The 25368-nt window shown below is 37.1% G+C and overlaps 1 protein-coding gene across 2 annotated transcripts in view; it reads left to right on the top strand.

The window, feature by feature from the left end:
* Rassf6 (Ras association domain family member 6) overlaps nucleotides 1-25368 on the top strand; it is a 65600-nt gene that overhangs the window by 8946 nt on the left and 31286 nt on the right. For both annotated transcript variants that reach the window (XM_063240321.1, XM_063240320.1), the window contains exon 2: nucleotides 2448-2540. In XM_063240321.1, the coding sequence (XP_063096391.1) occupies nucleotides 2479-2540 (62 nt within the window). In that variant the 5' untranslated portion in view covers nucleotides 2448-2478. The remainder of the gene's footprint in view (nucleotides 1-2447; nucleotides 2541-25368) is intronic.

Raw genomic sequence — 25368 nt, 5'->3', positions numbered from 1 at the left:
TTCAAAAGTGGTGTCTCCTAGCTGTGGCCTCACGTGGTGAAAGGGGCAAGGCAAGGCGACACTCTAAGGTCTCCATTACAGTGGACATAACCCTATTCATTATGGCTCTACCCTCATCACTTAATCACTTCCTAAAGTTCCTATCTATTAATATCTTGGGATTTAGGTTTTAGTGTATGAATTTTTGAACATGCAGACGCTTAAACTGTAGTACATGGAAATCAGTTTAATCAATTTAAAGTATAGTACAGGGAAGCTGACAACAGTAACCCAAAGAGTATGATGGTGGCTTGGCATAGGGCAGTACCAGTGGGAACGCTGATGAATTCAGGTTATATATTAAGATACTCTCATAGGGCATGTATTTGGAATAGAATTACTTACGATGAAGGATGAAACTGAGTCTTAATTTTGGAGCATGATTAGACAAAAAAAAGCATGATTATGTAGATGGGGAAAATTTTAGAAGACTGAATTCTGGAGCAGAAGAGAAAGTGGTTCTATTCCAGCGGTATTGATTTTAATATACCTGTTAGAAATCTAAAAAGAGGTAAGTAGCGGGTGATGCGAGTCTGGAATTCACAGAAGGCAATCTACAGATCCAGTAGCTCACCTGGGAGAAAGTAGGACAGAATGAACTCTTAAACCAACCAGCATTTAGTGTTTATAGAGAGGAAAAGAGAAGACTAAAATACTGCGACTTGTGAAATGGTAAGAAAATACAGCAGGGTTTTTGTGACTATTTTGCCTCAAAACCTCAAGAAGAAAATTTTTGAAAGAAAAGAAAAATCAGTCTTATCAAAGTCACTACAAAACTGAGAAAGTGAACTATTTGGCAAGATAGAAGTCATTGACATATGGGAGGAATTGAGCAAGGAAGGGTAAATTAAAGGAATAAAAGGGAATCTAGGTCTGGGAAGAAGAATACAGTGGCTGGGACCTGGGGTCACCAATGGAGACCTTGCTGTTGACATAACTCTTTTCTTCGGGTTATTTAGAATGACAAAACTTAGGGACAAAATTCATGTTTTAAGAAGCTAGCACAAGTATTGTGTAATCAGACATCCCAAACCAAATCTTGTGAAGTGGGATTTGCTGGGCTAATGCAACGTGCCAAGTTTCTGTCCCAGGACAGCCTAAAACTCCCATGTGCCTTCTGACTTGGAGAGTTACTCGGGCTGAGTTACTTGAGCTACCCTAGCAGATCTCTCACCAATAGTGTGTTATGAAGGAGGAGAACTGTGATTTAGGCGAGTGAATAGCAAATAAGGCATAAATCAGGAATGATAGTAGTGGGAATCAGAAAGTCAAAGCACAGCATTGCAGATAAAAAGGCTGCAGGAAGACAAAGAGGTTTCACTAACTGGAATCTGGAAGGAAGCAGAGAGCTGGACTTGCAGTAAAAATAACCATCTTGTCAAATGGAATTGACAAAACTCAATGATACGACATTTCATTAGACTACGGGCCTGAAGTTAAGTAATGCTTCAATATGAGTTTGGATAGGTAGGTTTGGTGGAATTGCTTGAAGCCTAAATATAAGTTTAAGGGATGTCAATAAAGTATAAAGCTTAGAGACTAATACAGGGTATCTGGTGTGATTAACAAAGTATTATAAGCAAAACTAGGCATTAGGGGTTTTGTGGAAATGACAGAATGATTATTCTTTTTTCATCTTTCCCCCCAGAAATCCTAGATAATTAGAAGGTAAAGTGTCTTCAATGTAAAGTGTCATATTTCCCAAAAAGGACACAAATTTCTTTTCCTTTTCTTTCTTTCTTTTCTTCTTTCTTTTCTCTCTCTCTCTCTCTCTCTCTCTCTCTCTCTCTCTCTCTCTCTCTCTCTCTCTGTCTCTCTCTCTCTCTTTCTCTCTCTTTCCTGAAAACTGCCTTTATTCTTTGTATTTTGTGTACATACCTTATGATTGTATGGCTTGGAACAATAGTAAATATTTAATCTCTGTGATATACAATAACAAGAAAGTATTATGCTTAAAAATTTTATTGCACTCTAATGCCATTTATATTTCCAGAGTCTGCAAGAGACTTAAATGGTATTACATCAACCTTAATTAATGTTCAGTTGTGTGAAAACTTGTTCATGCTCGGAGGACTAGGCCAGGGTGCCACAGCTTTGAGTTAAGTTGCTGCAATAGCAGGAATACAATCCCTTGCAAAGATTCATAGGGGAGAGAACTCTTCCTAGAAATGCATCAGAAGCAGACTTAGCAAATGGTTCAATCCTTTTCTTACTGTGATCCATTATATCTGTAGCTTTTCAGTTTACACAATATATTTTTCTTTTCTGCTCATACATGAAGTATCATTTGGTATTCACCCCAAGACATTCTTATACACTAGAGAAATAATCAGATATTCAATTTAAATAAGAATGTAGTTTGTGAATGCATCCCAGAAAAAAATCACTAATGTTACTCTAATGTTTAGGGTATCTTCACATCATCTCGAAAAGAGAATTATGATGATGACTCAGCAGTGCTCTTCTTGGATCTTCATTGATGACAGGACATACATAACCAGGTAATGGCTGTTATCCTACTCCCCAGTCATTTGTAGAATATACTATGCAGATTTTTCTAAGCATGATACATGATCAAGATCAGTAATATGAATCACCACTTGAGACATTGGATAATAGGTTTATGAGTTCCTAAATAGTACTAACTCATATTCATTGAACTGTCACTCATATTTTGTTAATGGTGGTTTGATTTCCTTAAGAGCTACATTTCCATTTTAACTGTTGCAACAGTTCTAAAAAGCAGGACTAAGTGAGGGATCTATGACTCCTCAGATGCAATACAGCCAGAGAATTAGTTCAGAGGCCAATGACTGTGTTGTGTTCTGACTGCTCCTTTCCTTGTTCTTCATGACCTACTCTATTTCAGTTTCCCTTTTGACATTAAGTTATGCGATCTATGGCCAAGATTCACCACTCTTTTCTTTATACATGATAAATGGCATCTTATGTTTCTTTAGAAATAACACAACTATGAAAATGAAAACTGAATGTGGCCAGACGCTGGGAAAAGGAAAGATAAACTAGTAAAACATCCAGTGATCTAAAATAGGGCCTAAGTCACACACGTGTTGGGGAAAAAATAAAGCTGAATGACAGAGAAGAAGGTATGAATGGGGTTAGGCAGTAGAAGAGCAGAGAGGATAAGTATCAAAGATCATCAGGCACAGCTGGAGGTTGAGGATAAAATATAAGGACGAGAAAATGTTAAGTGAAAGATAGAAGATTCTTTTATTCAGTCTTCAAATATAAATACTTAATGACTGCTGACAGTGGACTGGTACTATTTTGAACCCCAGGCACTCAATAATGAACCAAACAAAATCCTTCCTTTCATCAGTGTTGTAGTTTAGATCTAAAATATCCCTCAAAATCTCACATTTTTAGGGTTATTGGATCAGGGATTCATCCATTGATGAGTTCAGGAATTGGATGTGCTGTTACAAAGTAGATCTTGACTCAGGTGGGTGATTGCAGGATGTAATCTAGAAAAGTGTGTTCCTACCTCTGGCTTCTCTCATCTCTCCCTGCTTCCTGACTGTTAAATACGTTTCCTCCCACTATGCCTTTTTACCATCCTCTTGCTGTTTTGGAGCCACCTGAGCATGGACTGAAACCATGAGCCAAGATGAACTTCCTCCTTTATCCTGTGTCAAGCAGCAGAGGTATTATCTTATCCCAGATGCTAAGATGGGATTAAAACCAATGGGGAGAGCACTGTCAGTAAGAAAGATAAATGATCAATGATGTGAAAAATAAAAATAAAGGAGGAATTAGAGTAAAAAGTTCTACAGGTAGAGAATCAGATAATTCCAGTTTAATATGGGTTTCCTGTAAAGTGTCCAGGGAAGTTTTGGTTAGCAGATAGCCCTGGAGGAAAAACCTGCAGGTGCATGCCTGTGGGCATTCTAGCAAAGGGGACAGTAAATCCGCAGGTATATCTGTGAGTGTTAAGGAGTCTACTGTAGAGAAATTGAAATATCAACACAAGAGGACAAGGTGAGATCAGAGACAGATACAGCCAGAAAATGTAGAGAAGAAATTAATTACATGGGTGAAAACATCAGATCAGATGCTTTTTTAGAAACATATTTAAGAGAGGAGAAGATAACCACAATGGAGCTGGTAGTTTAGAGCAGTGATGATAGTGGCTTGGCCAAGGCAGCAGTAGCAGAGATAGGAAAAAATGTATGTTCGGATTTTAGCTAGCCCTTAGTATTTGTGAGTTCCTTATAACCAGCCTTGGCTTTGAAATATTATGAGAAACTTTGTGTTTTTGCTGACTGTGTATAGATGTTTTCTTGTCTAATTCCCTAAACAACATACTGTTAACTATGCATATGGCCTGCATACTGTGGTAGACATTGTAAGTAATCTAGAGATGGTTTAAGTCAACAAGAGGATATGGTAGGTTATGTGCAAGTCTTCTACCACTTCAGGTGAGGGACCTGGACAGCTGCAGATTTTGCTAACTTTAGGCAGGAGGAACAAGTTCCCTGTAGATATACAGACTATCATTTAAAGGAAGGAATGTAGGGTTTCTTGAAGGATTCAATGTGAGGTATAGGAGAGAGTAACTAAGGTTAATTCTTATACTTTTGTTCTAAAATAGCAGGGTTAGTGTTCTCTTTTTAAAAATATTATCAGTATATTTGTGATACATAATAGTTACATTAGTTAGGGAATTAATACATATGTACATATCATATCTTGATCATTTTCCATCCATATTCCCCCTTTTCTTCTCCTCATCTTCTTCCCTATTGTTTTTTAAAATTTTTATTTAAAGAAAGACTAAGCAAAACAGAAAATGGGTAAAAGTAATACATACTTTCAAAGAAAAAAGTAAATAGTAAGAAATCACTAGTTGATGATTAAATATTGTCCTCTTACAAATAGTTGTTCAAGATACAAAAGTGAAATACACAAAGTGGGGATTCAAACAACAAGACTGCATACAGTTCTGTTCAACTATCCAATAAAAGCTTAATGATATGGTTATCAATTCTATACACTTAAACATACATGCAGTATCCATATCTTCATTTATGTTTAGATTAAACAAACCATAACAGGCTAAAATCACTCTGAACAAAGAATAATAGTATTGCTGGATTTCACATCCTGACGCTCCAGGATCAGCACTGGGTACTTTAGTGTCTCTTTTTCTTCAAAGTATTTGTTTGTTTCATGTGTTATAAGATCAGTTCTCATAAACTATAAAGGTTTTATGCAAGCATGAGTCTTAGCATGTATTTCTATCCTTTCTATATTAGAGGGAGAAACAAAACAAAGCAAGACAAAATAAAACATATTCCTGTAAACACATGAAACAAAAAAGACATAAAATCACTGTACAAGAAGTTTTACCATGGTTACTGTGTGATTTCTTGTTATTTTCAATAGAATTGTCTGTATCATCAGACATAGTATAATTGAATATAGCAGTACATAACAATATTAATAAAAACAAAACTTTGTAGATAGTGTAAAACTTCAAAAACAGGTAATAAACCAGAATGGATATTGTAATGAATCTTGTCATCTTCAGTGTAGTTGCCTAAACCCTCAGACTTGATACTATCACTTATAACAGTTTTGAATAAAATCTGTCAACATCAAACAGCAATCAAACAAATCAGATTTAACTAATATCAGTCATGATAAAACAGTATAAATTATACAGGGCTCGAGATTAAATTAATAGGAAATTAAAGATGATTACTGTACTATATCCTATTATTTTTTGGATAGCTGTCTGTGCCCTCAAATCTAGTGCAAATAGACAGACTGGGACAGAATAAAATCTAAGCAGAGCAATGCAAGTAATGTGGTTTTAAATCCTGTTACACTATTAACAATATCCTCTGCTATCTTTTTTTAAGACTATTCCTCTCCTTCCCCCCCGCCCAGGGTACACTGTGCATTATTGGGTCTCACCAACACCCTCAGTTTTTAGATTAGGGGCGCAACCTGCTATTTACCCAAGTGGTTCTGAACCTTCTCTCTCTTGGACTTGATCTCTAATTGTATTCCTTTACCTATTAAAGCCTGTCTTTCCAACCTATCCACAAATACTGGTCAAGTTGCCCGTATTTATTCTCTGGTTCCCTGTCACATAGAGCATTGTTTTCTCATATTTGATTTTCGGTCCATAAACTCTTTTTCAGGTTAGTTATATTTCCTATAAAGAACATCTCAGTGGACCCTACCTCCTGATCTACTTTGTCTGTGTTTGTCTTTTTTTTTCTTTCTCTTTTTTTTCTTTTTTTCTTTTTAGTATATCAAGGCCATCTATATTAGAGATTATAGTCAACCACCTCTGCCTCGTTTCTGTTGTGCTCTTTTTCTGCCATTAGTTGTCTACTTTTCTTCTTCATTCCACTTTCTGCTCCATTCATTGAGGCCTCCCTGCCACTGTTCCTGGAATGCTGGTACTTCTCTCTCTCTAGAACGACCTTCAGTATTGTCTGTAGAGTTGGAATGGTGGTCTTGAATTTCCCCAGTTCCTCTTTGTCTTGGAAGCGTCTTGTTTCTCCATTAATTTCTAGAGACAGTTTTGCAGGGTATATCAATCTGGGTTGGAGGTTATTTTCTTTCAGGGTTTGGAATATTTCGCTCCAAGCTCTTCTTGATTTGATGGTCTGTGTCGAGAAGTCTGCTGTGATTTTGATTGGTTTTCCTTTATAGGTGGTCTGCTTCTTTTCTCTGATGGCATTTAATATTCTGTTCTTATATTGAAATTCTGGGATCTTGATTATTATATGCCTGGTTGTGGCTCTGTTTTGGTTGTAGATGGCTGGAGTTCTGTATGCCTCATACATCTGAATATCATTTCCTTTTCCTATGTTTGGGAAGTTTTCCTTAATTATTTCTGTGAATAGCCTTTGTAGTTCCTTTGTTTGTGCCCCTGCTTCTTCATTCACATTCTTTATTCTTAAGTTACAGATCCTCATGGTGTCTTCTATCCTTTGTATTGTTAGTACCTGTTTCTTTGTTATTTTTAAAAAATTTTTCCTTTCATGATTACACATTGCAAACCTGTCTTCCAATTTGGATAATCTGTTCTCAGGGTTGAGGGCTGGGGACTTTTTCTTGTTGCTTCTTCTCATGTTTTTGGTTTATTCCATACAGGCGTATAGAGGCGGTCCCAGTTCCTTTCCTTGTTGGTTATGGTTCTTCTAAAGCATGCTGACTAGGTAGTCCTGCCCACTCCAGTGTGTTACTGAGGTGCAAACAGGGGTGGCGTATGCTGACTCCTCCCCTCCAGGTCAGTCAACCTGCTGAGGCCTTCACTCCCTTAGTGCCTGCTGCCCATAGGGAACTGGTTTGGGACAGCTTCCTGGGTCTTAGCCAGGGGTGTGACCCAGTCCAAGCATACCCCACCAATCTCATGTGGAAAGGGAACAACTGACTGAAGTCATTGTTCTTGTTCAGTCCTGCCCGATTCCAAAATGTCATCCCGTTGGTGCCCCTTTCCCATGGAAAGGTTTTATTCCTGGCACTCACTGCAGGTCAATGCAGGTCCCTTGCCGGCTCCGTTCTCCGTTGGGCTCGCCGACCTCCGACTTCAGTGTGACTGCGGTTCCAGCGAGTCAATGAGGCGGGAATTTGGGCGCGTGAGAGCACAAAATCTTAGCTGCCTCAGTAGTAGCCCTAGGACTGCATGTTTGACTGGTTCTTTTCACTTTAGTTTCTTCCTGGGTCGAAAGGATCCATCTCCTTCTGTCCGGAACTCTCCACGATGTGTTATTTTAGCATCTGAGTTGTCTGTCTCAGGGAGCCTCTGTACTCTGTTCTTGTCTATCCACTATCTTTACTGGGAGCCTCATCTTCTTCCCTATTGTTAAGAACTGCTACAAATCTCTCTTATTTTACTGTTTATTTATTTGGGGGGGTTCATATGAGAAAAACTATGAAATATTTGATTTTCTGTGTCTGACTTATTTTGCTTAAATTTATAGGCTCAGTATCCATCCATTTTCCTGCAAATGAAATGAATTCATTCTTCTTTATGGCTGAATAAAACTTCATTGTGTGTATAAATTACATTTCCTTTATCCATGGTCTGTTGATGGGTACCTAGGCTGTTTCCAGAGCTTAGCTATCCTGAGTTGTGCTGCTTTAAACATGCCTCTATCACTCCATCCCAATTCCCACAGTGTTTGTACAAGTATAGATTCTTTTGGTTATGGGATAACAACTGTCTATCATATGGGTTCTCTAGTCAGCAAGGCTTTTTCTTACCTACTTCTTTTTTTTTTTTTTTTTTTTTTTCTTCTTGTCTTTTTCGTTTTTATCGGTACCGGGGACCGAACTCACGACTGCCTGCTTGCAAGGCAGGTGCTTATGCCGCTGAGCTAAATCCCCAGCCCCCCTTACCTACTTCTTTATACCTTTGCATAATCAGACTGAAATCCCCTCTGAACAGACACGGGTATGCCTCTGGCAATCTGTAATGTTCTGGCTACACTCATTGGCTCTGCATAAACCAGACTTCTCTCCCCTGACAAAACCCCCAGGACAAATGTAGTGGAGAAGCACCTATAGCCTTCTTAATTTGTCAGCACTTGAGCATCTTGTTTCTCTTGCTAATCCAGCCACTGTACTGTGTATTTTTATTTGTTCTTTAGGTCTTTCCTTGTCTTTGAATCTATTTTTTGAAGAACAAGTTCATCTTTGACTTGGATAGAGCCACTGGTCCTGTTCTGTATGGATTTGGATCAGTCTCATTTGTAGCCATGACTAGCCTGTGGTAACTTCTTTACTCAAAGTGAGTGATACACTTTGAACTGGGTCTTTCTTTTCAGCAAAGTAAGCGACTGTCCATACACTGGTAGTCACCAAGTCATTTTACTGTTTCCCAGTTTTGGTCCTCATTTTTCCTATGAAATCCTCCCTGAACCTCAATAAGATTTCAGTTAGCCTTTTTAGTTACTTGTTATTTGAAAACACTTATTTCTTAAATATAAAAGTGAAATTACTTTATAACATTTTATACATTTTTATAATTTAAAAAGCTGAAAAATTTTAACATGCAGATCGAGAGAATGAAAATATCTATGTCAAGTACTCAGGAAGAAACGTGCTGCTTAGTTTTTGCATATTCCTCACTTTGCAAAGATTCTGTTTTACAAAACTGAGACCACACTGTATGTTTTTTTGCACGCTGGGCCTTATGTTCCCAACATTTTCCCAGACCACTAAAAATCTACCTAATATGGTTTTAATGAAACTGCAGCATTCACTGATTTAGAAAATGCCATAATGTAAATCAGTCCCTCATTTTTGGTGTACCTTTTGTTTTGTTTTGCTTTATTTTAACACAGAGAGCTAATTCACAGATCTGCCCCAGAACCCAATTATACAAATAAGTGTAATACAATGTTATTGCAACAAATTGGCTTTACAAAAACTTTGATGAGTTTATTCTCCCAGCAGCATCTGAAGGCCTCCAGCCCTTTTGCTTTAATTTCTCAGTACATGGATGTTTGGTTTTTCCCAGTGGTTCATAAACTCTTACAGGCTAAATCCTGAGCACCTTACAGTCCTGTTTCCCAAAGTGGGTCAACAAGGTGACTAAACGATGAGAGGACTTCAAATGAGGCAACTTTAAGACACAGATGATTATTTTCATTTGAACATTTATGGGCAGTATTCAGAAAATGTAACTAATTTTGATTTCAAAAATATTATTGCTCAGGACAAATAAAAACATAAGTAGTTAGAAAATTAATAGATAAAATTTTCAATTGACTTAAATTTAAAAAACAGTAAATAAATTAGTTGAACAGTATTGCCATAGCTCTCAACCAGAATGTATTCACTATCTATAGAAATTAGCCTTATAACCTAATATAAAACTAATTTTATAACCCTGAAAATACTTTTATATGTATTTTCAAAGAAAACTAACAAATTTTGAGAATGTATATATATATCCCCATTTTATTTTTGATCTGTAGGAAAAATATGTCACAATAAAATAGCATTTTTGGAGATTATTTCTAAAGAAGGCTCTGAAATTCCAGTGATGTCTACTTTATGTCATATTTTGAACTGGCAGAATAAACGGCTTCATTTGTCCTCTATAATGGAGAACCTCTTTTTAGGCCCCAAGGATCCACATGGTGAAGTAGAATATTGCAGCAGCATAATTCTGTGAACATTAGATGCGAGGACAGCAATTCCTGAAATGTGGCCCATGAATGCCTGCTTCGGAATTAGATGCAGTTTATGGTACAGAGCCTGGGTTCCTGCCCAGGCCAGTTGGGCAATTTGATGTTTAATGAAATCTAAGAGCTTCATAGAGAAGAAGGGATTGAAGTTCTGAAAACTACTGATGTCCTGGCTTAAACAGTAAACAAACTTCCTGGAGCCCAGAGAACTGTCTACAAACTGTCACTAGAACTTCTACCAATATCACTGGCCAGCTGGGATAGACAAACCACTCCACACACTCGGTTATTTTCTTTTATTTTTATTTATTTATTTAAAGAGAAAAAAAAGCAGTAAAAGGGTACAAGTAATACAGAATTTCAAGAAAAAAATACATAGTAAGAAATCACTAGTTAATAGATAACATATTGTCGTCTTAGAAACAGTTGTCCAAATTACAAAATTAAAGCATGCAAAGTGGACATTTGTACAGTGAGACTACAAACAGTTCTGTTCAGTGATCCAACAAAAACTCAGTAATATGATTTTCTATCCTACACACTTAAATATACATGCAGTTATATCCTTTAGATCACTTTCTTTTCCTCTCTTTTTTACCATAACAATTATACTTTTTGGGTTTTATTACTCCCACAGTTCTTATAACTATTTTTTTTGAAGAGGAAAAAAAAAACAAATGTGACAAAGCAAAACAGAGTCAGAACAGAAAGATGGACTTAGTACATGAAGCAAAAACAGAATACCAGGTGATCAACAATGGTTACCATTATGCCTCTTGCTATCTTAAAAAGATTTGCCTATATCATCAGGTATAATAAAATTGAACAAAACAGTACAGAGCAAGACCAATAAAACCTACATTGGAGACCTTACAGGACTTCAAAAGAAGATAATAGTCAAACCATAATGGGCATCATAGTAAATCTTACTGTCTTCAAAGTGGTTGCCTATACCCTCAAATTTGATACTATCAAACAAAACAGAATAGAGTAAAATCAGTCAGAACAAGATGGGGAGAGCAATACAGGAGTTCAAGTCAGGTTAATAGGAAAACAAAAAAGTTACTATAATATATCCCGCTATTTTTTAATTTAGTTTTCCCTTAATTAAACAAAAATAAGAAAAAGTAAATTAATTTAAAAAAAAAAAATGAAAAAAAGGGGGAGATTGAGATAAAAGAGGACTTGTAACCGAACAACGCAGGTCAGAACCGAACAATTTTAACCATCATTGTGTTTCACCCCCAGATAACCAGACATAACAGTAGTTACCATAGTGTCTCTTTCCTTGAAATATTTGTCACTCAGTTATTTTCTTTTCACTCCCTGTCTGCGCTAGGCATTTTGGTAAACTAAATGGAAATCATTAACTTATTAAGACAGGTTTATGATTCCAGCACAGAAACACATGAAAATAGCAGACATAGTGGTAAATAGTAGTAGTAAAATAGAATTTACAGAATTAAAATTTTGATCCTAGAAAGTTTCTTGAGAATTACACAAGAACTACAATTTTAACAGTGCCATATGAGACAAAAGATTTATATCTCACTGCTGAGTGAGTGTTCCTTAAGCTTGGAAACTTCCTGGATAGGCTGGCTTCCTGCTCAAGGTTCCAGTTGCTGTTTTTACAGTTTCCCTGCCCACAAGGTAAATATTCTAAACTTTTTTTTTTTTTTTAACCAAGGATCTGATTATTCTAAACTTAAAAATGGTTTCTTGTGGTTGGTTTCAAAGTACTTTTACTTCAGGATGTAGGCTGAAATTTAGGCACTTAAAAGGTGAGAAAATACCAGCCTAGAATTGAAAAAACAAAACAAAAAGAAGAAAGGAGTTTGAATCTAGTTCCTCAGGCAGATCGAATTTCTCTCTCAGAATTTGCTAGACTTTTTCTGATACTTATCTGGCCTAGGAGGCTGTGACTCTTACAACAGCAGTCCAAAAGTCATGTGTGCACTCCTGTCCTTGGTAAATGAGTTTCATTAGCATGATATAATAAATTTTAGCAAAAGCACTTTATTCCAAAGTTTCTTTTTCCAAGCGTGTGAGCAGAACTCTGTTGAACAAGGGCACCAGCCACCTGCATCTTTGAACATACATTAAACACAAAGAACAGCGTTCAGGGGGCTGCTCCTGCCTGTTATACGGTAGTTCCTTTAGAAATAGCTGACCAAAAGTATTTCAGGTTTTTCTGGCCTCAAACAAAGAATTGTATGAGACAAACCAGTCATTCATTTGATTGCATATGAGAAAAACCAGCTCTACAGAGCAAACTTGGATGAAACAAAGAGAAAAAGGGTAAAAGCAAAAATGAAAGTATATACCACATTCAGACATAGCACAGGCTACTGTGCAAACTCATGCACTATAGTGGCTTCCTGTGATAATGGGTGGTCCTTGTTATGCTGTCCACATCTCTTGGAAGCTCCTGAGAAGCGCTATACATGGGGCTCCTCACGTGGCCCTGGGATCTTGTAATTGACAGGTCCTGCTCATTTTCCTAGCCAACTTTGCTATGACCTATCTCCTTTAACAAACCTGCCCCATAGAGCCAGAGGGCACTTTTTGCTTTAGATTCCGTGTGCAGGGTCTTCTGCTGATCAAAGGAGCAAAAGCAAATGCCTTATGCCTCAGCAAGCCATGAAGGTAGGGTTGTAGAGACAGGGCATTGTTCTCCTGAAGGCCATTGAGTTTCTGTCTTTATCAAAGGATAGAGAAGACCTCTCTGAAAAAAAAAAAAAAAATATATATATATATATATGCTACTTCCAATATTTAGCCATTATAAACTGTGCTGCTATAAACATGGGTATGCGTTCATCACTGTGTTATGATGTTTTTAACTCCTGAAAAGCTACCTGAAAGGGAGAACTAGGTCAAGTGGGATTCTTAGTTTCATTTGTTAGAGGGCTTTCCATAGTGGATATACTAGTTTACATTCATATCGACAATGTGGAAGGGTTTCTTTTACCACTGGCAGCTCTTGTCAGTATTTGTTATTAGAGGGTTTTTTTTTATTCTTTTTTTAAATTTGTATTTTAAAGAGAATAAAAGCAAGCAAAATAAAACATTAAAGCCAATCAAAACAAACCATCGTAAATGATATAGGACTTCAAAACAATAGGAGATACACGATCTACGTTGATTACCATAATGCCTCATGTTGTCTTCAAAATAGCTACCCATACCTTCAGTCGTAGTAAAAATCAAACAAAACAAACAGAACAGAGCCAATAAAAACAAAACAATGAATGTAATAAAGAACTTCAAAATGAGATCATAGTAAATCCAAATAGCTGCCTATGCTATTAGATACAATAAATCAAAGAGAACAGAATAAAACCAACCCAACAAAACAATGAAAATGATACAGGACTTCAAAACAAGATAATAGAGAATTAACAATGGCCACCATCTTCAGATGCTACATTGCATGTTATTATCCTTTGAATAGATGATCAGACTCCCGGCTTTAGACCTGCAAAGTCAGTGAAACACTAAACACTATAAGCATTAAATTGTATTTTACCTCATTCGCTATCACAGCCTGTTTTTCGGTGGGTGGATCAGCCAGTCACTTATGGCGAGCAGGGGTGGAAGGGGGTTGGCTCCTCTTGTTCCCCAGCCTGCACACCAGAAGGAACTGGCATCTCCCCTCAGCAGGCTGCGCATGGTGCCAATTCTCAGGGAGGCCTTACTTCTTGTTGACTTTTTGTTCTCTTCCTCTGCAGTCCCAGAGTGGTACTGACCCATGGGAGAAGGCTGGAGTCTAGCTGTCCACTCAGCAACCTACACTCGGCACTAATCCACAAGGAAGGCTTACTTCTTTGTTGACTTCTTGTTCTCTTCCCCTACACTCTGCAAATGGTGCTGACTCACAGGAAAAAGCTGGTGTCTGGCTGTTTCCTCAGCAACTGGAGCATGGCACTGATTTGCATGCAGGGTTTGCTTCTTATTCTTTTCCCTTACAGTCTGAGAAGTGTACTGACTCGTGGGCTGGAGTTCTTGATGATAACCCCTCTGGAATAAGATGAAATTTCACATTATGGTCTGCCTTGAGATCAGAATGTTAACTGAAATAAGCGTTTAGAACTACAATCTTAAATATTATATAGTTTCACATATGAAAAACTCAAAATACAATATAAATAAAATACAAATTAAAAGATAAAAAAATAGGGAGATAAATCTCAAATAGGAAGGGGATTAAGATGTGGAGGGTGGATAGAGGCAAAGGAGAGGAAAGGGATGAAAACAAATGAAGATATGCTGTTTACACGTACTGGCTACCTGGGAGATATGGAAACATCATGCACTGTAAACGTGTGCTAATAAATAAACAAATGTACTCAAACATATAAATAAGTAGTCAAGAGTTGAAAGCCAGAGGCAAAGAATATTAAAATGTGTTTGGAATCATCTTCTTTAAAAATCAGAATTTTACTTTTCTATTTTGGGATTATTTTTTAAAAATTGCCATTATATCTGATAATGTGGTTATAATAAAAGAAATAATTATAAGAAACTAGATAATACACTTGCTATTATGTTACAAAAAGGCCTGTAGTATTACCTATGGATACATATAAAGGGTTTTTATTACACTTCTCTTGTACAACATCTGACATGTTTCAATAATCGTATATTGTTAGGAATAATTAATATCAATTATTGAATAATCTGTTACTCCCAGTAAAACTTACCTACTGAATAATTTATCTATTTTATTGCTTTATCACCTGAATGACAGGTCCTGGGAAATTCTAAGTTCTTGCTGTCAGAATAAAGAACTGAACAAGACAAAAAGAAAAGGTAGCAGGATGAAATCTACTGAAGTACACCTTGTAAAGTAGGCACAGGCTAGTAAGTAGACTCACTCATAAGGCCCTAAAGATTAGGTAAGAAGGTATCAGAATTCGGGGATTAGCTTTCTCCCTAAGCAAATAATGCACTGGGGTCATTGTCCTATCAAAAACTCCTTTGGCCTGCTGCTAAATTTAAACTGACCTATCGAAGATTCAAAGACTCACTAGGTTTCATGTGAGATGTAAATGTAGAGCTAAAAAGAGCACTCTTCTGGTTTGACTCATGTACAGTGCTCAGGAGCTTCAGTGTCATCCTGTATCCATCTTCTATGCACGTGCCCTGGGTCTCCATGACTTCATCTAGTTTTTGTACTGGTTTTGACTCATCCCTAATTTCCTACCTCAGCTTCATTTTTAAAGGAGTAAGATCAATAAGGCATGAATATAAAAATGTTTTCACAACAAGTCTCTCATGAAGTCCAAATTGAAAGACTCTAGAAATATATTATATGAAGGAAATTTACTTTAATATCTAGATATGTTAATTTTACTGACGAAAGGTTTCTATTTCTAAGAGTAGCTTTTTAGAGTACATGTTTGCAGTATATAATGATCACCTGCATCATGGGCAGTAGATAATACATTTAATTCTTTCAATAGCCACCTTCCCTCCCTCTTCCCCCACTTCTCTTGCTCTCTTTGCAATTCAGCTTTATATGTTTTATTTCTAAATCAAATGATGCTTTGAGAGTAGACCATGAGGCAGAAAGTTTCCCAGAGTAAAGCTGGGGCATCTAACTCTGATAAAAAAGAAAGAGTTCGATTCTGAAGTCCTGGCAAGACCACCTGGGGGCTTGTTACCACCTGGGGGCTTGTTAAAGTGGGCTAAGCAGGATCCCAGCTCAAGCTCTGAGGCAGCAGGTCAGAGGCCACGAGTCTTTGCACATCTAAATCCCTGTTTGGTGCCAGTGCTGTTTCTCTGGGGACCATGCTCTGAGGATAATTGTTGTAAAGCCTTAAAATAAGTAAAGTAATATTCTGAAGGAACAGAACCTGGTTCTGTCACCAGACAGGGTCTGACGAGTGGAGATGGGAACCTTGATAAACCCCACCAATTGGGGCAGTTGCCAGTTCACTATCTTCCATTACATAAAAATGTACTTTTCATTAAGAAGCATAAAAGGATGTATTAATTAGAATTTCTTTTTTAATTTTAAAAAGAATAAAACAGAACAAAGCAAAACAACAAAACAGGTCAAAGTAAACAATGCAAATAACACAACTTCAAGACAAGGCAACAGGAAATCAACAGTGACTACCATAGTGACTCTTGTTTTCTTCGAAGTAGTTGTCCATACCTTCACACACAATAAGTTAATACAAAACAAAATAGTATGAAAGCAATCAAAACACAAGAATGACAGCCTTACAGGTCTTCAAAAAATCAGTAATGGCTACCATATGTTCTCTTGTTTTCTTCAAAATAGCTGTCCATACCTTCATACAAATTGAAATCAAATAATTTCAAAACCAATAATAAAGCCAATCAAAACCAATAATAAAAACAATATTAGACTTCAAAACAAAATGATACGAAATCAGTAATGGTAACCAGGATATTTTCTTCAATGTAGCTATTCATACTATCACACATACTAAAATCAATTCTTGTGAACTCTTTAGGTGAAGTTCTTGGCATATATAAACCTTTACATGTACATCTGTCCTCTCTGTATTAGAAGAAAAAACAACAAAGCACAATAAAATATAAGCAAAATAAGAAGCAAGAGTTAAAGGAATAACTATAACAAAAAGCCCAAAGCAGAAACAATGTAAGCTTTCAAAACAAGGTGATAGGAACATAACTAATTTTGTTGTTTTGCTTATTTTCAAAAGTCTTACTCCATTTACCAGATACAGTCATGCAATACTGATCTAGTCCTGTGGATGTTAACTGTTTTGTTCCAAGAACTAATAGATTTCGTATAATCATCTTAGTAATCTTAAGTGTATAATACAAATTTATAACTTTGTTCTTTTCCTTCTTTTCTCCTTTTCCCTCTTTTAGCAGTTTCTTGCCCTTTCACACTATTTATTGAAGATTTTGTATATTTACTCTTTCAGTTTCTTACACTAGGGAGATGATACAGCATTTATACATGTGAGTTTGATTTACTGATGAGTATGGTCTCAAGTTGCATCCATTCACCTATAAAAGCCTCAGTGTGGTCCTTCTTTAGAATTGAGTAGTATTCCATTGTCTAAAAATACTACGTATTTTTTATCTTCTCCTCAGTTGATGGGCAGTTAGGCTGTTTCCAAGATCTGGCTCTTTCAAACTGTGCTGCTATAAACATGGGTGCACATATTTCACCGTGGTATGATGTTTTCAGTTCTGGGAATATGCCCGAAGTGAAATAGCTGAGTCAAATGGGACCTTCAATCCCAGCTTTTTGAGAAACCTCCATACTGATTTCCACCAATCTACACTCTCACCAACAGTGGAGAAGAGTTCCTTTTCCCCCATAGCCTCTCCAGCATTTGTTATTGGTTTTCTTGATTGTGGCTATTCTTTTTAGAGTGAGTTGGAATCTCAGTGTTCTTTTAATTTGCATTTCTTGAATGACCAATGATGTTTAACATTTTTTCATGTATTTGCTATTTGTATTTCTTCATCTGAGAAGTATGTATTCATCTGAGATGCCCATTTTTGGATTGGGTTTTTGAATTTCAGGGCCTGATTTTTTTTAATTCTTTGTATGTTTTAGATATAAGTTCATGGTCTGAGGGACAGTTGACTAAGATTTTTTCCCCAATTTGTCTGTTTTGTTTGCAGTATGTTGGAGATTTCTTTTGACATGCAAAAACATTTTAATAAGATGAGATCCCAGTTGTTGATTCTGGGACGTATTTCACATGCAGTTTGATTTTTGTTCATGAATTCCATGCCAACTCCTGTCTTCAAGATTGCTACCTACTTTATCTTCCAGCAGATTTAGTGTTTCTGTTTTAATATTTAGATCTCTGATCCATTCTGAATTTTATTGCATATTGATAGGAATGGGTCTAGTGTTACTTTTTGGCATACGGAAAGCCAGTTTTTCCAGCATCACTCATTAAAGAGACTATCTTTCTTCCAGTGAACATGTTTGGCCCCTTTTCAAAGATAAAGAGGCTGAGTGTGTTTGTAGTTGTGGTTGTATCTTCTAATCTATTCCATTGATCTTCAGGTCTGTTTTTATTCCAGTACCATGCTGATTTTATCACAGTAGCTTTGTAGTATAACTTCATGTCAGGGATTGTGATGTCTCCTGCCTTGCCTTTGCTACTTAGAATTGCCTTTGCTATTCTAGGTCTCTTCTGGTTCCATATGAATTTTAGGAATGATTTCTCTAGATCTGTGAGGTATGCTAGTAGTATTTTTATTGGAATTGCATTAAATCTATATAATAATTTTTGGAGAATGGCCATTTTCACAATGTTTATTCTTCTTATCCACGAACAAAGAATGTCTTTCCATTTTCTGAGATTTTCAATTTCTTTTTTCAGAATACTGTGATTTTCACTGAATAGATCTTTTACTTCCTTTGTTATATTGATTCCTAAGTATTTCATTTTTTTTTTGGATACTACTGTGAAGGGTGTGGCCTCTCATTTTTCTTTCAGTGAGTTGTTTGTGTAGGGGAATGCTGTTGATTTTTGAGTGTTGACTTTGTATCCAACTACATTACTGAATTTGGTGATTACATTTAGAAGTTTTTAAGTGGAATTTTGAGGGTCTTCTATGTAGAATATCATGTCGTCTGCAAATAATGACGTTAGCCTCTTCCATTCCTAGCTTTATTCCTTTTATTTCTCTCTCGTCTAATTGCTATGGGTAATATTTCCAGCACTATATTGAATAGGAGTGGTGAGAGTGGACAGTCTTGTCACGTTCCTGATTTTAGAGTGGTCAAAAAGACCACTTAATATAAAGCTGGCTATTGGCTTGTCATAGATGGCTTTTGTCAGATTGAGGTAGAGACCATCTATTCTAATTTTCATAGGATTCTTATCATGAATGAGTGTTGGACCTTATCAAAAGCTTTTTCTGCATCTATTGAGATGATCATGTGATTCTTATCTTTAACACTAAGGGTATGATGTATTGAGCTTATTGATTTGCTTATGTGAAATCATCCCTGCATTCCTGGGATGAATTCCGCTTGGTTGTAAGGTGTAATCTTTTTGATGATTTGCTACATTCTGTTTGCCAGTATTTTACTGAGGACTTTTGCATCTATGTTCATTAGAGAGATTGGCTGTAGTTTTTTTGTTTGTTTGTTTTTTGTTTTGGTTGGGTGTTTCTCTGATTTTAGTATTAGGGTAACACTTGCTTCTAAGAATGAGTTAGGAACAATTGAATTTCCCTTTCAATTTCACTAAAAAGTTTGAAGAGTGTTGGAATTAAGTTTTCCTTGAATTTCTTGTAGAGTTTAGCTGTGAATCCCTCAGGACCTGGGCTTTTCTTTGTTTGTAAGGTTCTCATTACATTTTCAATCAAAGTAACTGAAATTGGATTATTCAGCAGTTTTACATCTTGCTTATTCAGCCTTGGTAATTCATATGTTTCTAGGAATCTGTCCATTTCTTCTGTGCTATCAAACCTAAGAGACTAAATGTTTTCGAGTAGGTAATGATGATCTTCTGTATTTCTACAGGGTCTGTAGTCATTTCACCCTTTTCATTCCTTATGCAGGAATTTGAGTTTTTTCTCTCCTTTTTAAAAATAAGATTGGCTAGGGCCTTATCAGTTCTTTTTATTCTTTCAAAGAACCAACTCTTTGTTAATTCTTTGTAGAGTCTTCTTAGTTTCTATTGCATTGATTTCTGCTCTCATCTTTATAATTTCTTCCCTTCTTTTGGCTTTGGGCATGACTTGTTCTTCTTTTTCTAGATGTTGAGGTGTAGCATCAGGGTGTTTGTGTTCATTCTGCTTTCTTGATGTGGAATTCTCCACAATAAATTTCCCTCTGAGGACTGCTTTCATTGCATCCCTCAGGTTCTGGTAAGTTGTATTTGCATTTTTATTTGCTTGTAGATACTGTATAATTTCTTCTTTAACTTCTTCTGTGACCTATTGATTGTTCAGGAGTGTATTGTTTAGTTTACATGTATTTATGGAGTTTTGAAGTTTCTTGTTATTAATTTCTAGTTTTATAGCACTATGATCTGATAACATGCATGGGATAATTTCAGTTCCTTTGGATTTTCTTAAGTATGTTCTGTGGGCTAGTAGATGGTGTATTTTAGAGAATGTCCTGTGTGAAGCTGAAAAGAATGTATATTCTGTTGTTGGTTGGGACACTCTGTACACATCTATTCAGTCCATTTGTTCACAAGTTTGATTCAGTTCCTTTATTTCTTTGCTGGTTTTCTGCCTCTTTGATCTGTCATTTGTGTCAGTGGATGTTAAGGTCTCTCATTATAATTGTGTTATTGCTTATTTGATTTTTCATTTCTATTAATATTTGTTTTACATAGCTGGATGTTCCCATATTTGATGCATATGTATTTGAGATTGTTATCTCTTCCCCTTAAAGTTTTCCCCTTCCCAGTATGTAGTGATTTTCTTTATTTCTTTTGATCGTACGTGGTTTGAAGTTCACAGTATCTGCAAACAGAATACCTATCCTTGCTTTATTTTGGGTTCCTATTGCATGAAGTATTGTTTTCCATCCTTTGACTTTCAGTCTGTGAATTTTCTTTTGGAGTAGATGGATTTCTTGTTTACAGTATATGGTTGGATGTTGTTTCTTGATCCATGATGCCAATCTATTTCTTTTAATTGGTTAGTTGAGTCCACTTACATTAATAGTTATAACTGATACATATCGGCTTATTTTTGTCATGTTATCTTTCTGCTGTTGGTTCCTTACTTTTCCCCACTGTTTAATTTTTTGTGCTGCTTGTAGGTTTCTTTCTGTTGGCATTCTTAAAGTCATAGTTACTTTTATGTCTATCTATAATATCTTTCAGTATTCTTTGCAGGATTGCTTTAGTGATCATGAAGTTCTTCAACTGTTCTTTATCATGGAAGTATCTTATTTCTCCATCAATTTTGAAGAATACTTTTGCAGAATACATCAGTCTGGGTTGGAAGTTGTTTTCCGTTAGGATTTGAAGTACTTCACTCCATGATTTTCTTCATTTCATTGTTTGTATTGAGAAGTCTATTATGATTCTGATGGGCTTTGATTTATTGTTTCTTTTCTGTAATAGCTTTTAATGTTCTGTTCTTATGTTGCATTTCTGGGATGTTGAGTATTATATGTGTGGACGTAGATTTATTTTGATTATGGCTAATTGGAGTTTGATATGCTTCACTTATCTGTATGTCAGTTTCCTTTCTCACGTTAAGAAAATTTTCAGCTATTAGTTCTATAAATAGTCTTTTGATGTCATTTGCTTTGTCCCCTTTTCATTTACACATATTAACCTTATTTTGTTTTTCTTTGTGTCATCTTGCAACACTGAATTGTTATTTCTTGATTCCTTATTGTTTTTAAAGATCTCTCCTTTCCTGTTCACTAGCTGCAGTCTTGTCTTCTAGGTCTGAAAGTCCATCTTCACATTCATTGATGCAGTTTTGCCAGCTTTTGATGGAATTTTTGATTTCCTGGATATCTCTTTGAGTCTGTTTCATGCATTGTAGTTCTCTCTTATGTTGTTCATTCAAGTTTTCAATCACTTTGCCTTGTTCTGTTTTTAACTATGTCTTCTTTAGATGTGTTCAGCATTTCTTTCATTACATTTATCATTTCTTTTTTTACCTGGGAGATTATTTCTTATCTAAGTTGCTTTACAGCTTCATGGAGTTGTTTCTTTGCTTCAGTTGCCATCATTTTAGAAGCTTCAGGTGTATGACTTACATTTTCTTCTTTGTGCATGTCTCTTAGGCTTGTTTGGGATGGGCTAGAAATTTGTGATTCCATTTTGCTCTTTGACTTTGTCATTTCCTGTATTCCCCTGGGGCAGTTGAATGCAAAGTCTCAGTTCTTATTTGGATTGAGACTGGCTGTCTATACTGCAATGAGTTTCCTTAGTTGAGTGGAGGGATATTAGGCAGTCCTTACCAGGTCCCTAATGGTACTCAAAATCTTCCCAAATGGGGGTTGGTAAACTGGGTAGACCTTGAGCACATCCCACATGGTTCCCTGAAGCTCCCCAGCTGCTTGATGTCACTGGGCTGGCCCTACCAGGTTCTGAGTGGCATCCTGAGGTTGAATGGTATGTGGAGTACAGTGGACCGGCCATCAGCTCATGCCCCGCAGCGCATCAAAGCTCCCCACCTTCTTGTGGTCACTGGGCAGGGCCCAAGTAGATTCAGAGCAAGGTGCCTGGGCTGTACAGCTGGGTAGACTTTGCTGTGGAAGGGTTTCAGGTCATGCTGCTGTGGAAGGTTTTCAGGTCATGCTGCTTAACACGTGGCAGCTCCCAACTATTTGGAGGTCAGTGAGCAGGGCCCAACCAGGACCTAAGTGATGACCCAAAGGTTCTGGATTGTTTAGGGATGCTGGGCGGGGCCCTCCAGATTACAAGCAAAGTTCTGCAGCTGTACAGCCAGGTAGGGATTGCTGTGGAGGCCCTCAGGTCACACAGTGCAACATGCAGAAGCTCTAGGCTACCTGAGGTTCACTTGGCAGGCTTAGTTAGAATCTTAAAAATATATACTAAGATACAGCATGTGGGCCTTCAAGAAGGAGAGATCACTGTGTACCCCAGAGTTGGAATGTTTATGGGGATTTGAGGGTGTCCCTAGAATGGCTTACTAAGATGTGTACACCAAAGTCTTCTAGTTTTGCCAACATTGTAGGCTGTGTTTAAATGCAGACCACTGTTTGCAGCTGAGGTCTGCTGTCCCCATAATAGTGTGCTTCCTGAGGATATGGTTGGTGGGAAGGAGCACAATTTACCTGTAGAAGGCAGTGACCCAGAAACCCCTTCTCAGGCCTATTGTCTTTAGACCCTTAGGAATTTTTCCTGAAGGGGAAAAACTTGAAAAACTTTTTTTGTCCTGAAGCTTCAGTTTTGCTTAAAAAGTACAATAAAATGTGATATTTACACAGAAAGGAATACTACTCTTCTATAAAGAAAGGTAAGTCATTTGTAGGAAAATGGATGCACCTTGAAAGTATAGTGTAAAGTGAAATAAATCAGACACCCAAGCTCAAATATCACATTGTTTTTCTGATATGAGAAATGCAAAATAATAGATAGATAGTAGAAAGTAGGGAGTTGTAGCTTTTACAAATAGCAAGGGGTTTAAGAGATAGAGGAGGCAGAGAGGAGAAAAAGGAGTGGAAGAGATGAGAAGAGGAATTGAAATGTGCTCTGCACATTACCAACTCCATGTAAATATTTTATACTAAAAACATGTACTAATAAAGGTAGATTTTTTAAAGTTCAATTTTAGTATTACAGTTTTCCTGGCCTCCTGTTAGCCTATCTTTTCTTACATCCTGTGTCAGTTCTTGGTAAGAATAAGGACCTAGCACAGTGTTAGCGAATCTATGGCATGAGTGCCCCAGTGGACATGCAGAGTCCTTCCTTCAGCACAAGAGCCCAGTCATGGCCTCACAGCTGAGCATTGGGTAACAGTGCACATAAGGGCAGTATTGGCACTTGGCAACAAATAAGTGAGTTTTGGGTTGCAATTTGGACACTGTCTATAGGGTTCACCACTGCTGACCTAGCATTAACAGGTGATTCTGGGAAGGTGTCTCTCTAGGTTCTGGGCATGTACCTGGATCTGAAGGGAGAAGGAATTACCTAGGTCTGGCGGAGCTGGTGGGAGAGCACTCCTGACACAGTAAGTCTGCCAAGAGCCCTTATGGCCGGGTAGCTCAGAGTTTCAGCAGAAGGTACCTAGCGCAACTGAGGGACAAGATACAGGGAAAGTCTTCTGAAAAAATGATAAAGAGGAAGGCAGGAGAGGGACCACACACCATGGTAAGATTTGGTGGGTTTATCCCAAGAACAATGAAAAATATTTAAGAACGTTAAACAATCAATGCAGATGATATGACTAGGTATGTTTCATATTCTCTGAATGTAATGTGGACAGAGGATGGTGGGCTCCATATATATTTTTTTCCATAAAGCAGCAGTTGCTGAACATAAGGCTGTGTATCAGGAAGCTCCTATCTCCAGCTGTACCCACATAATGACCTTAAGAATAATCATCCACTTGTATTTCATATGCTCTACTGACAATCCCAAAGGTACTGAATATAGAATTATATCAGTAAAGTAAGTGAAAGACTTTAGTAAGTAGGACAGATAGATCACATCCCCATCCTTGGGAACAAGGGGCACCAGACTGAAGCCAAAGCAATCATCTTCAACAAGCACAAAAGCCTCCAGCAATCCATACAAACAAAGGTGTTGTTTTACAGTTAACTTGCAATGACTGGTGATATGTGTCATGCTTATGTTTATTTTTCAGCTGGCTTTTAATAAAAAAAATCTTTTTTGTATTTAAAAACAAACATGAAATGTAAGAGTAAGCCTTGAATATGAGGCAAGTTGTAAATAGGAACCAGGCCCCAGCCTGATGGCTCCAGTCACTCCTCATCTCTGTACCCAGGCTCACAGCAAGTTCAATCAATCCCACTCTGAGATCCAAGTCAGCACCCAGTCAGTTGTCCTTATCACTTGCCTGGACAGGTGCCACGGCCTCTGGTTGGCCTAGCTGCTTCCATTTCCTGGCCGTGAGTCCATTTCCCTCCAGCACCACAATGCCTCTCTAGGATGGAAACCTTTGAAAGATTTTCTGTTGCACTTCAGATAAGATGCAGCCTTCTTAACAAAGCCATTAAGGTCTAGAAGACTTTTAGAACCTCATTTTTGGGTCACTGTTTTCCTCTGTCCTTAAGCTTATTGCATGGCCTGCCTGGAGACTCAGCTGGTCTCTTATGAAGGCAGATTTCCCCTTCTTTGTGAGGTTTGACAATTTCAGACCAACCTCTGTCAGGCCTAAAATATCTTTATCTTCAGCACTACATCTATAATTATGTTATTATTGTAATAAAATTTGTATCTACATTAAAATAGAATGACTGTATAGCCACTGGGCAGCCAGTATGTATAATAGTGCTTGTTTCTATTATAATGTAAATGCAAATTTCTAGATGAATTTTTAAAGTAATCATTTTAGTTATGATTAAAACAACCACATATTTCAAATTGCAATTTGCCAGTAGAAAGGCTTTCCCTCTTTTAAAAGAATAATCATACTGCACTCTAAAAGAATGAATATCAATATGTGGCCCCCAGACTAGTACCTGTGACCTGTGTCCTCATTG

The sequence above is a fragment of the Cavia porcellus genome, unplaced genomic scaffold, assembly GCF_034190915.1.
Source record: "Cavia porcellus strain 051 isolate PalLab524CR breed Dunkin Hartley unplaced genomic scaffold, mCavPor4.1 scaffold_30, whole genome shotgun sequence".
In the NCBI taxonomy this organism is placed as follows: domain Eukaryota; kingdom Metazoa; phylum Chordata; class Mammalia; order Rodentia; family Caviidae; genus Cavia; species Cavia porcellus.
Note: the sequence above shows the minus strand (reverse complement) of the source record. Positions and strands in the feature narration are given on the sequence as shown.